At 40.0% G+C, this 13,239-nt stretch overlaps 1 protein-coding gene across 1 annotated transcript in view; it reads left to right on the forward strand.

The window, feature by feature from the left end:
• LOC107313817 (toll-like receptor 1) overlaps window positions 1-11,035 on the forward strand; it is a 15,648-nt gene extending 4,613 nt beyond the window's left edge. Inside the window, 3 exon segments of the mRNA XM_032444609.1 lie at window positions 8,537-8,673; window positions 8,676-9,407; window positions 9,410-11,035. Coding sequence (XP_032300500.1) covers window positions 8,537-8,673; window positions 8,676-9,407; window positions 9,410-9,774 — 1,234 coding nt within the window. The 3' untranslated portion in view covers window positions 9,775-11,035.
• Window positions 11,036-13,239: the final 2,204 nt, after the last annotated feature.

Here is a 13,239-nt window from a genome sequence, read left to right on the forward strand (position 1 = left end):
CCATGTCAGAAAAGAGGGCTGGATGGGGAAAGAAGAGGGACTTTTTTCTTTGAAAAGAAAAATATGGATGAGCTACTTTTCCTTTTCTTGTTTGCAGCCAAGAAGTAGTAGTGAGTGGACAGGTGTAATTCCCATTGACTCTTGGTACTGTCGTGATCCAAAGAGTTCTCTTGATGAAAGCAACTAAGAAGATGTCACAAGAATTACCTTCGTAATCGATGGCTGCATCTTGAGAAACTTGACTTCTCTCCCTCCTCCTTTTCTTTAGTTTTATATTTTTATTTTTCCTGTACATGTATCTCATTTTAAGCTTATAATCAAAACACTGTGATCTCCTTCTATAATGAGATAATCTGCATAGTAAATGAGAGAAAGGCTGTGGATGATTTATGTGGATGTTAGTGAAGTGTTTGACGCTGTTTCCCAGAGTATTCTGGAGAGGCTGGCTTGGACAGGAGCATGGTTCGCTGTGTGAAGAGCTGGCTGGATGACCAGGCTCCAAGGGTCACAGTGAGTGGAACTCATTCCAGTTGGTGCTAGTTCACCAGCTGCATTCCAAGGACTCAGTGTTGGGGCCAGTTTTGTTCCATGTTTTTATCTATGATCTGGATAAGGGGATTGAGTGTACCCTCACTATGTTCACAGATTACTCCAAGTTAGGCAGCACTGTGAAACTGCTTCATGCTAGGAAAGCTCTGTGGAGAGATCTGGACAGACTGGATCGATGATCTGATCAGAGGCAGTGTTCACTTGTATTCCCAAGCTAACATGAGCCCTTTCTCATGGGCTAGTTACCTGTTCAGGCTGTGATCTGTATTTTTCCACAAAGGCTCTAAGGAACATAGTTTAGGCATAGGACTTGGTAGGTTGAGTTTTGTCTTCAAGAAAACATAGCTTGATTCCAACGAACATTCACAACTGCTGAAGATCATCACAGGTCTCGCCTTTGTCCCCAGAAAGACAAGTGTTTACCATCTTGAATACCAGACTTAGATGATCAAATATCAGGAAATTACAGTTTCCAAAAATTTTCATCATAGGAGAGAAAAGATATATTGAAATGAAATCCCCATTGAAGGTCTGCCTTTTTATCTCCTTCCATCTTAAATTATTATTTGCAAAATATTTTAATTGTGACTTTTTTACTGAGGTCTGAGCAGGCTGAAATCTCTTGACTTGAAATCAAGAACTGTGAGCACCTCTCCAAGATTTTAGATGTCTTGTTCCATTTAACCTCAAAATGAATACAACGAACCTATTACCAAATTGCAGGCATTTTATTCAGGAGTGTGGACATAAATGTTTTCTGTACATCCTTCATCCCTTCCAACTGTCCTTCTGTACATCCTTCATCCCCTCCAACTAGTCAGTGTATGACTCATATAATCTTCAGGGAACTGAAGATGTACAGCCTTAATATGATTTGCCCATTTCTTTTGCAGCTTCAAAAGCTTCAGAGTTTCTTTCAGTGGAATTTCTTTCTGAAACTAAGAACTTGACTGGCTTCTTTCTCTAGGGATGTATCAGGGTATTCCAAACAATTATTTTAGCCTGTGCCATAACTCTGAACACGTTATATAAAAACAGTTTCAGTCCAAGAAGAATCTTTTCCCATGCATAGGGCCAGGTGTTAACCTCACATCCCGTATCACCTTCTCTGCTGGCACTAACACCTGTGCATTTGGGAAAGTAGCCGCCCTTTTCCATGCACACAGGTTATGTGTATTTGTGGCTGGTTTTACACAGAAAGCTGTAAGTGCTGATGCATTCCACATATCCGAAAAGGGTGTATGTAAATATATTCTGATGTCAGATACCATATCAGCAGATTCCTGGCATTTGGCTAGTCATCTCAGTGACTTGCAGGAATGCTATTTTCACATGCACAATAATATCAACAGACAGAACTGATAACATAGGAGTTCACCCTTCAAAGCCCAGAAAATGTACAGAATGAAGCAAACAAGGTTTTATATATGTTTAAGTTGTGTGTATAGAGAAGAACAAACCGTGACAGAATGGAAGTCAGGATGCGCTTGGGGGCTGCCCTGCTGAGAGCTCGGCTATTTTTGATCTTAGAAAACATCATCACCGAAGCTCAGCTGTGACAATTCAAACCAAGGAAAAGTGCTTGAGAGGGAAAAGTGGGATTCCATGGGATACAAGGCATTCTGCTGAAGGGAAGGTTCAAAACCTCCCCCAAAACTATGTTTTTACTCAGTGTTTACACATTTTTTATTTCAGAAGGCTTTACCAAGAGTTCCTGTAATGATCATTTTCAGTCAGTCACCGTTCATTTGAGGGGAAGCTGCACTGATAAACCAATAAGTGAGAAAGTTCTGTTTTCTGCAAGGTGGATCTTTGTCATGGGGAACACAGTTTGTCTTCCATGGTTTGTTCCTTGTGTCTGTCTGTGCCCAAACAAAACAGGCTTGTGCATTAAATGCAGCAGTATCACAGTTTGACTTGTGGCATTAGCATTCAGTTTACCTAAATGACACATGGGAGTAAGTTGTGACGATTAAAGAGTTGCTATTGAAGGTAATGTCCTTGATATGACCAAACATCGACCTAGACACTAACAATTTCTAATAATTGTATTAACATTCAGTAAATGCTTGAATAAGTCAAACTGCTTTGGCTATGTTTGAACTCAGTGTTTTGCACATGCAAGTTACCTTTAGCCATTCCCACTGGAGAGATTTGTCAGTTATTCTAAAGTCCTAATAGCTTCTGAAATCCAGCTGAGTGTAGCTGCTGTTCCTCCCTAGTTTAGTAAATACAACATGTAGGCAGAAGCATGAAATGCACCTTGAGGAAGATAAGTGCTCATTGGTAACATCAGCTACAAAAACAACATAAAAAAATGGAAACATAAAACAACCAACAAAACAAACCACACCAAAAAACAGCAGCAGCATAAACTTAAGGAATAGAATGAGATATCTGTGTGAGTAAGGGTCTGTTCAGGACAAAGGATAGTATTTAGCTGCTGTATTCAAAGTGCATGGACAGAAATACACCGCTTTTTTTTTTCATATCATGCAATATGACTTAATCAGTAAACAGAAACCACCCTCAAACAAAGCTTTCCTGAGTGCATTAGGAAAAATATCATCAAGCTCTGCCCTTAAGGAATTAACAGAAATATTCAGGAGTGTTGGTTTTATTTTAACTCTTTCCAAACTCTTCTTTATGGGACAGGTTTCTCCAAAGTACATTCAAAAACAGTTTTAGAAGTACCTTAAAGTCTGCTAAAGAAGGATGGAGAGGAAATTAGACATACTACAAATAGAGTTGTAGGTACCTTTAGCAGCTTTGTGTGCACTGGAGTAAATTTTGAAGAAAGCTGATGGTGTTTTTGATTTTCTTTACACAGCAAAGACTTTTCAGTAATTATACTGGCAGGAAAACTGACATTGGTTTGCATAATTTTGTTCTTTATTTGATTATGATACTTTTCTGTTGGCAGGAGCCTTAGTCTATTCATTTTCATGGCTTAATGCTCACCAGTGGCAACTTCTCCTTTAAGATGAAGAAAAGACACTATCAGCTGACAGTCAAGCTCTTGCTGCTTATTGAGAAACACTCATAATCCCCAGTCTTGTCTGAGGAAGCAGATGGCAATGAGTTACTCTGATCCACTGCACTGAGGAAAGCAGAATGCTTTGCTGTCATCAGGTTTCAGCACAACAGTCCTTCTCACCAATCTTAAAATGAAAGAAAAATTTTCTTCCAGCAAAGCAAAAAGGTTACATTCTTCCTTACAAAACTGAAAAGGTAACTATAAAAGATAAGTTTAGAAGGATTCTACTGCAAACTTCAAACATATTTGGCACCAGTTGTTGGAATACATTTTCATATTCTTTTCTTCATTTTCTTCAGCTGAATGCCTTCTTGCATCTAAATCTCCTCTAAGGTGCTGTTTTATGGTGGGGAGTAAGCTCTAAACTGAATCCAGAATCAGCCAGGATGCTCTGGTTTGCGTATACTTGAAGAATTCATTACATACTTCATGAATTTAATCTTAAAAATCATTAAGATGAAATGAGTCTTCATTTATTTCACTCAGCTTCTTTCTTCCTTGCTAATTAATCTTGCTGAAGCGTGTTAAATTAGTATGGAGGCTCATGGGAATTAGGTGTTTTCAGCTATTCCGCCTCTGAAGTACACTGATTCTGCTCTGTTGATTGGCTCACTAGGTTCTTGCCCCTATTCAAACCTTTAATTGGATGACTGCTTTACTGGCTTTCTCCATCACTAGATTGCCCTGTATTGCTTTATTCTTCATGGCTGCCCTACAGCTTTCATGTCATATTGTATCAACAGGGTTTTTGTTGTTGTTGTTGTTGTTTTTGTTTTTTTGGGTTTTTTTGTTTTTATTTGTTTTTATTTTTTAAACAATTCTTTTGAATTAAAATACAGCGTGGTGTTTCCCCGGTTTAAGCCTCTAAGCTATATCTAGTGTAAAGATGACTAACCTGTAAACATTTAGAATTGATAGATTACCTGGTAATACTTTCTGAGATCTAAGCTTTTAAGTCTGCTAATGTGAAACCATGCTTAACGTGCTTGCAGAGGGAAATAACTCAGAGGGGTGGAGCTCTGCACAAGGTTTTGGTATGAAGTGGTGTATGGAAGTTCTGCTTCCTCTTTTCTGTGCATGCAAAAGAGGAGATGAGGTTGATGAACTTCGTAACCAACACAAATGGACAAAGCTAGAAATGCAGAAATATTTAAATAACCTCACTTTGGAGAACAGCAACTCGGCTTATTTCCTCCTAAACCATACAGATAATTAAATGTTGCAGAAGCAAAAGTACTTCAAGTTTGGGTTGTCAAAATTTTCCTTTCATTATGCTTTTAATAACTGCACTGCAGGGAAATTTTGTTGTTACTTAGCATTATGCAGCCTCTACATAAAAACCTGTTCTTCCTACTTCTTGGCGTAGCAGTCAAGGGACAAGCATCTTGTGTGAGATTCTTCAGCTTGAAGATTACATATGTCTGAAAACCTGTTTTGAGGTTGTTAACTGAGTATGCAGTAGTCATTTGCTGGCTCTTCACTCAGAGATAAATTCAGTCCATAACAGGTGAGTGATAGTCACTGCTTTGTTTAGTTTTTTCCTTTTGTTGTCTATGTTGTGGAATCTACCAGATCTCAGGTGTTCGTGCTGCTTCTTGCTTTCTGAAATTTCACTGAAAATGCTCAATTGTATCTTGAATTTCAACATAAAGAAAAAAAAAAAACAAAAACAATTGGTATGGCAGTTTTCATTCTCAACCAATTCTAATTTAATACCATTGTTTGATAAATAGTGTTGGATGGGTTACTGCTGATCTTAACATTTTTTCCACCAGACATATCTACCTTATTTTTTATGTTTGGCACACGTCAGAGTTACACTGTGTAGGCTGTCCTTTCTTGCAGTGTGTAGAAAAGCACACACTGTAAATTAAAACTCACCTACTAGTGGAGCACGGACCAGAGGGGGTTTTTCTTTTTGTCTCTCTACAGAAAAAAATATCTTGCTTTTTTCCTTACTTATCACCTCCCTAAAACTTCTGTGATTCACTAAGTCTTTTTCCAGCCTGGACTCTGATGAACAAGGTCAGCTACTCTTTGATGGAAACTGGGTCCTTGTCTTGTTTCTTCTTGTAAGTTATATTGTACTTTGGCCAACAAGTTTAGTTTCATTTAAGATCTGCTCTGTGCTCAGATACCCTTGCATAACTTTCTGAAGACTGAATTTGACTTCTCAGTTGGATTTTACATTGATTTTGTAGAGGTAGGTTTACACTTTAATGATTCATTATTTTGTTGCTCTTGGTGAAGTTAATTACATATCTTTTTGCTTTAGTTATCTGAAAGAAAATTTAATGAAGCTTTGCAGGAGTCTCAAAAGGGAAAGAGTGACTTTTGATATCGAGCAAACAAATTATTATCAACTACATCTAGAACTGAAAATAAAAAGAATGGACATGCAGTTTTTATTAACAAAAGATTTCCTAATTGCCTTGGGGAATAATTTTAAAAACTATTTTTTTTTTTTTCCCCTCCAAATAAAACAAAAGCAATGGATACTTTCCCTCCTGAAAGAGTTTCAGTCATTCATACTTCTGGGTGTCTGCCTGTTACAGCTGTGTTGTCTGTGTCATCTTGCCTTGACACAAGAGTAAGGCCCAGTGCATATTTCTTCATGATAGGACTGATGCCTTTCCAAATCTCTGTAGATTGTCGATTGGCTTTGACTGTTTATTCATTCCACTGGACTATTTTCCATAGCCATAAAATTTTTCCTCCAGGATTGTTTGATCTTTAGAACTAGAATGATTTCTAGAGAGACTCTCTGTTAAGTTGTCAACTATGGGGTGGTTTGAAAAATGTAGAAAATTTCTTAGGACAGTATGAAATCTTGGAATCTTTTGAAGTTTCAAGTGTTTTATTTCAGATTTGGTGTAACACTTTCTTACGGGGAGTCTTGAGGTATGTCGCAGCTTTCCCATTAGCATGCTTTTGGATACACTGTCATGACCATATTCATGTAAATTACAGCAAAATTCCTCAAGCTTCTTGGCTTGCTGCAAGAAAAAAGACACTTATGTCTTTGTGCTTCATTGGTCTGCTGACTTTGAGGGTTTCCACGGCCATATCCTGGCTCTATGGGATGTGAATAACATCCTTTACCTCTTTTGAGTGAAGAAGTTTCTTTTACACTGGTTCCTATGGGAGTTGATGGGACTTTTGAAGGTCTGCCCCAAGAGTGTCTGGACATGGGGTATAAGGAGAAAGCACGTGGGAGGCTTGTTGTGTTCTCTTTTACTCCAAAATATATTATAGACGTAGAATCCTTAAAGTTGGAGGAAAAGTTGGAATCATTAAAGTTGGAGGAACTTTAGAGGTCATCTAGTCCAACTCTCTGTATTGCTATCTGTTTGAATTCTTTCTGAATTTCTGAAGATAATTGAGAAATTCCTTAAAATCTCTGCATTTTTTAAGCATACCGCTGATTGTACTCCTACCAATATGTAAAAATTTGTTTCTACTTAACTCAGAAAATCAATAACTGCAATTTTTGATGGTATTGGTAATGTCTTAGAGAAAATACGTAAAAATATGTGATTATATAATTTTCACCCTGTATTTTATTTTACTGTTTATTACATTTCAACAAATTCAGAAAAGCCCATGCATTTTCTTCTGATAGGTTGGACTTCTTACTGAGGCATACTGAACAGAAAACAAAGATATGCTTTAGCGTTTCTCTGAAGAACCAAGAAAATGTTGAGACACATAATGGGATCCCTTACAAGGATCTACATCTTCCCTTGTATGTTTTTATCCATACTTTGGAATAATATCCAGACAACTGTGGAACATAAAATCACTGCAAACTATTCAGGACATCTACTAACTGAAGTTCCAAAAAACATTCCACTCCATACTCACATATTGGATTTATCACATAATAGGATCTCTGAAATTAATAAATTGGAATTTATTACTCTTCCTGACCTTCAAGTCTTAAACCTTTCTCATAATCTAATTACAGAGCTTGACTTCAGTGTCTTCATACTTAATCAAGATTTAGAATACTTAGATGTATCTCACAATAACCTTTGGACAGCTTACTGTCAAATGCTTGCACGTCTTAGACATTTAGATCTTTCTTTCAACAAGTTTACTACCTTGCCAGTCTGTCAGGAATTTGGGACCATGTTTCATTTGGAATACCTAGGATTAAGTGCCACGATGATACGAAGGTCAGACTTCAGATATGTAGCACATTTGCAGCTGAACACTGTCATCCTAACCTTAGAAGACTTTTCTTTGTATGAGACTCTAAGTCTGACAGCTTTAAATACAAGGAACCTTCACATTGTTTTTGCAGCAAATCAAAACTTCATTTTTCCCATCTTATATGATGGAATGAGCACTTCACAAAACTTAAAAATAGTTAACTTAAAATATACCTTGAGCCACAAATATTTTCCCTCCCCTTCTTTAGAGCTTCTGAAGAAAATCAAAACAACAGATCTAATGCTTGACTCTGTGGACTTGGAATGGACTATCATTCTGCAAATCTTTCTACTCATTTGGGATTCACCTGTGGAGCACTTAACTGTGAGAAATCTGATTTTTCGGGGACCAGTGGTGGAGATGAATGAATATAAATATGCACCTGTTTTAAGATCTCTGGAACAAGTACTGTCTTTGGGTGCCTCGATGAAAGCATTAACTTTGGAGCGTGTTCGAAATAAGTTGTATTATTTCAACCAGCATATTCTATACAGAATGTTTTCAGAGATGAATATTGATAGTTTGACAATCTATGATGCATGTATGCCACACATGCTTTGCCCAGAAAAAGCAAGCTCATTTCAGTATATAAATTTTTCCCGTAATGCCCTGACAGATGAACTGTTCCAAAATTGTAGCACTCTGCTAAATTTAGAATTACTTATTTTGCGTAGGAATAAATTTAAGAGCCTTTCCAAGGTGAGCCTCATGACCAGCCATATGAGATCACTGAGGGTATCTGGACATGAGCAGCAACTTGCTGCGTAACGGTAGAGCTGAGGTGCGCTGCCAGTGGACTGATTCTCTGTCAGAGCTGGACCTGTCCTCCAACCAGTTGACAGAGTCCGTGTTTGAGTGCTTGCCCGTCAATATCATCAACTGGACCTTCAGAACAACCAGATTGCCAGCATCCCCAAGGGCATTGCTGAGCTGCAGTCGTTGCAGGAGCTGAACCTGGCATCCAACAGGCTGGCTGACCTGCCAGGGTGCGGGGCCTTTACTGGCCTGGAGATCCTGAACATAGAGAGGAATTTGATCCTCACCCCATCTGCTCACTTCTTTGAGAGCTGCCCGAGCATGAAGGAGCTACAAGCTGGGCAAAACCCGTTCAAGTGTTCGTGTGAGCTGCAGGACTTCCTGCGCCTGGAAAGGCAGTCTGGGGGCAAGCTGTCCGGCTGGCCAGCGGCGTACGTGTGCAAGTACCCTGAAGACTTGAGCGGAACGCAGCTGAAGGACTTCCACTTGACCGAGCTGGCTTGTAACACAACTCTGCTGCTCGTGACAGCTCTACTAGTGACCCTGGTGCTGGTGGCTGTGGTGGCCTTTCTGTGCATCTACCTGGATGTGCCGTGGTACGTGCGGATGCTGTGGCAGTGGACGCAAACAAAGCGGAGAGCTTGGCACGACTGCCCTGAGGAGCGGGAAACCGCTCTGCAGTTTCATGCCTTCATTTCCTACAGTGAACGCGATTCGTTATGGGTGAAGAACGAGCTGATCCCCAATTTGGAGAAGGGGGAAGGCAGCATCCGGCTGTGCCAGCACGAGAGGAACTTCATCCCTGGCAAAAGCATTGTGGAGAATATCATTAATTGCATTGAGAAGAGCTACAGTCCATCTTTGTGTTGTCCCCCAACTTTGTGCAGAGCGAGTGGTGTCACTACGAGCTGTACTTTGCCCATCACAAGTTGTTCAGTGAGAACTTCAACAGTTTAATCCTGATCCCTTCTTTCCTTTTCATGCTGGAAAAGCCGCCATTCCCTTCATATGTTATCCCTGCGAGGTACCACAAGCTGAAGGTTCTCATGGCAAAGAGAACCTACCTGGAGTGGCCAAAGGAGAGGAGCAAGCGTGCCCTTTTCTGGGCTAACCTAAGGGCGGCTATTAGCATTAAGCTTCAACCTTCCTTTGAAACAGACGAGGAGCAAAGTGATGCCACACTTTCTAGTAGCATAACCCAACCTCTGATTAAGTGACTTGACTATCTTGCATTAGGTTTCGCTAATCAGAGTTCTTTAGGTTTTCTACAGTATTTTTAGGTCCTCACAAAATGCTGTGAAACCTTCCTAAATTGCTGTTACTTATTTTAGTCGTGCAAGTAGTCAGAAGTTTTGTTATTATCACATAATGAATGAAAGAGAAATTTTCCTAGTGACTGAACTTATTTTTTCAACTCACGTTGCTTTGATTTTGGATGCATTCCATTGATTCCAACCATACTTGAAAGTAATAAAGATATTTATTCATTGCCATCAGGAATATTAATGTTGTGCACTTAATCTTTGCTCTGATGAGGATGTTGTGGAGTAAATGTGGTAGGGATTGTTTTCCTTCAGACTTAAATAAATAATACAAACAAGAAGAAAACTCTTATTTATAACTGTTTGTAAGCCAGTATAATAGATGTCAGGGGTATTAGCATCTCTACACCTTCAGACCTGCCTGGTGGTTACCCCAGGTCTGTGTTCATTTCTGGCAAGTTTTTTCCCTTAGGCAGAGACAGAGACTGTCCTGGGTAAAAGCTGGAAGTTGGAGTCATAATACCTGTTTAATATCCATCGTACTTCACTGTGCCCTACATTGCCATTTGCCTTCATTTACCCATTAAGTTATGATTTCATGGAATTCACCACTGATAGTCTTCAAAATAACAGTTAATATCTGAATTTATGATTTTTAATACTATTAAAATATTCTTGTTTCTACTGTATTCATATCAAGCTGTATTATTTGTTTAGCTTTTCTGGACTATAGTTATATACACCTCAATCATATTTTCTTATCATGAGCTCTTTCAGCTTTGAGTGCAAGAAAACAAAAAGAAGATGCCTCAGTCTATTACCATTTAATTACAAAAAGTTCTCTCAGTTGCACCACTGTCTGTCAAATTATACAATATATCTTCTTGCTCTCTCTGCAGCTGTTAGGAAGCAACCAACTTTGTAATGTAGTTTTGTAGGTATCAAGGAGTATGTCACATGGTAATATTGCAGGAAAACCCCTATTATTTATAGGAAGCTGGTAATGCTGCACGTGAACAATAGGAAGCAGAACTTGCACAACCATTGAGAAAGAACCGCATTACCAGAACTGTCACTGAAATAGGTCATTTCTTGTTTAAACTCAGAAGACTGATATTGTGGGGTAAATCATTATTTATAGGAGGCATCAAAACACTTGCTATGTGTGACTTTAATATGACAACCTAATAAATGCCTCATCTTTTAATGTTCTTAACCTTCCTGGTGTGGCTGGTGTCCAGGAGCTGTGCAGCTGCCCTCCCCACCTGATGGAAGTGAGAGGACCTGCGGCTGCTGCATGTGATGTGCGTGAGCTGGAGAGAGGATGTGATACCTCTCATGTGCAGTGGAGCCGGAGGATGCGGTGCACTGACAATCAGGTTGTCTGGGGGCAGGGAGGTGTTTGGGTGCACAATGGGGTCTGCAGGATTTCATGGGGGAAAGACCTTGCCCTGTCCTGGTGTCACCTGATGGAAACCCTCCTAAAATACCCTTCTCTAAACCTGCACAGTCTAAGGGTGTAAAGAACATTCATATTTAGCACAAATCTTGTGACAAGCACATATGCTGTTCCTGTTCACTAGATGAGAAAAGAGGAAGTAAAATTTCTCAAGTCAGACTTCCTGGCATCCATAGATTTTACAAAGCAAAACTTCTTTTATTTTATTTTATTTTATTTTTCCAAACATACTTGCAAAAAACATCTTGTATTGATTTTGTTCATGTTTGGCCAGACCAGAATTTTAATTGCAACGGGAATGTTGAATGCATTTTCATGGCTAAAAAGCACAAAATCAGTTTTGAAACCTTCCATGTATTTCTGCGTGTGATGAGATCAGACTCTGACAGAAGATAAGGCAGAGGTAAGAACTTTGTTTCTTAACTGTGAGTGAAGGAATATTTTCTTAAAGTGCATTTCAGAAGGAGCTTGACAAACTTGAAAGGTGGGTTGTATGAACCCGATCAGGGTCAACGTATGAAGTGCAAGGCTTTGTGCTTGGGTTGGTGCAGTCCCAGATATATGTACAGGCTGGAAGAACTCCCTTAAAGTAGCCCCGTGGAGAAGGGCCTGGGGGTCTTAGAGAATGAAAAACCTAAACATAAAACAGTATTATGCTCTTGTAGCTCAGAAGGCCAGTGGTAACCTAGACTCCATCAGAAGAGAAGTGGACAGCAGAGACTGGGAGGTGATTGTCCCTCTCCCCTCATGAGGCCCCATCTAGAGTACTGCATCCAGGTCTGGGACCCCCAGTACAGGAAAGACATGGAGAGTGTCCGAAGAGCCACAAAGATGATCAGAGAACTAGAACACTTCCCCTGTGAAGACAGACTGAGGGAGCTGGGTTTGTCTATCCTGATGCAACACAACAGGAAGTACAGCAATGACAGCCGAATAGAAAGATCTTAGGCTGCAACAAGCAAGGACTTGTTCAAATAAAACAGCTGTGGTCACAGGAGAGAAAAAAAGAAAAAAAAAAGAAGAAGAAAAAAAAGAATCTGCTTGTCTTCAGAAGGCCTCAGCTCTACAGTGACCCCCAGCAGAAACACCTTCACTGCCAACCCTTAAGAGAGGTCTGGGGAAGGGTCAGTCCTGGCTCTATAATTTTCCAGTCACTTAGGTGCACTGCATGCACCTGAGCTGCCCTGGGTTGGCCCTGCCTTCCCACCAGGTGCTCAATCACTGTTTCAAGCTATGACTTAGCATTTCTGCTATACCTGCAGAAGAAAAGGAGGTGAAGAGACTCACTGCAGCCTTCCAGTATTTAAAAGGGGATTATAAACAGAAGGGAAATCAGCTTTTTACAAAGGTAGATAGTGATAGGATAAGGAAGAATGGTTTTAAGTTCAAGGAGGAAAGGTTTAGATTTTACACTGGGGGAAGTTCTTTACAGAGTGGTAAAGTGCTGGAACAGGCTGTGGGTGCCCTGTCCTTGGAGGTGTTCAAGGCCAGGTTGGGGCCCTGGGCAACCTGATCTTTTATCACAGCTGAAGGTTGGTGGCCCTGTATGCAGCAAGGGGTCTGGAACTCGATAATGCTCGGGGTCCCTTCTAACCCGAGAGATTCTATGATTCTTGTCAGCTTAAATTTGCAATTTTTCTCGGATAAAGGGTGACACCCAGTGGCTGAGCGAGCTGCAGGCCGTGTGTACTGATTCACTGCCACACATCATCTGTTGGGCTGGGGCTCCTCTCCCGTAAAGAAAGGCTGAGAGATTGGCAATGGTCAACCTAGTGAATAGAAAGCTTCAGGGGTTTGGAACTGGATGGTCTCTAAAGTCCCTTCAAAACTAATCCATTCTGTGATTCTGCCTACAATGTGAACGCTGGGCTGCTTTACGATGAGCTTTCCTTATTTTCAAGGGGAGCATGAAGATACACTAGTTGGCTGTTTTCTCAAGGATTGCTAGAGTGTGAGCTTGG

Source organism: Coturnix japonica, chromosome 4 (genome assembly GCF_001577835.2).
Source record: "Coturnix japonica isolate 7356 chromosome 4, Coturnix japonica 2.1, whole genome shotgun sequence".
In the NCBI taxonomy this organism is placed as follows: Eukaryota; Metazoa; Chordata; class Aves; order Galliformes; family Phasianidae; genus Coturnix; species Coturnix japonica.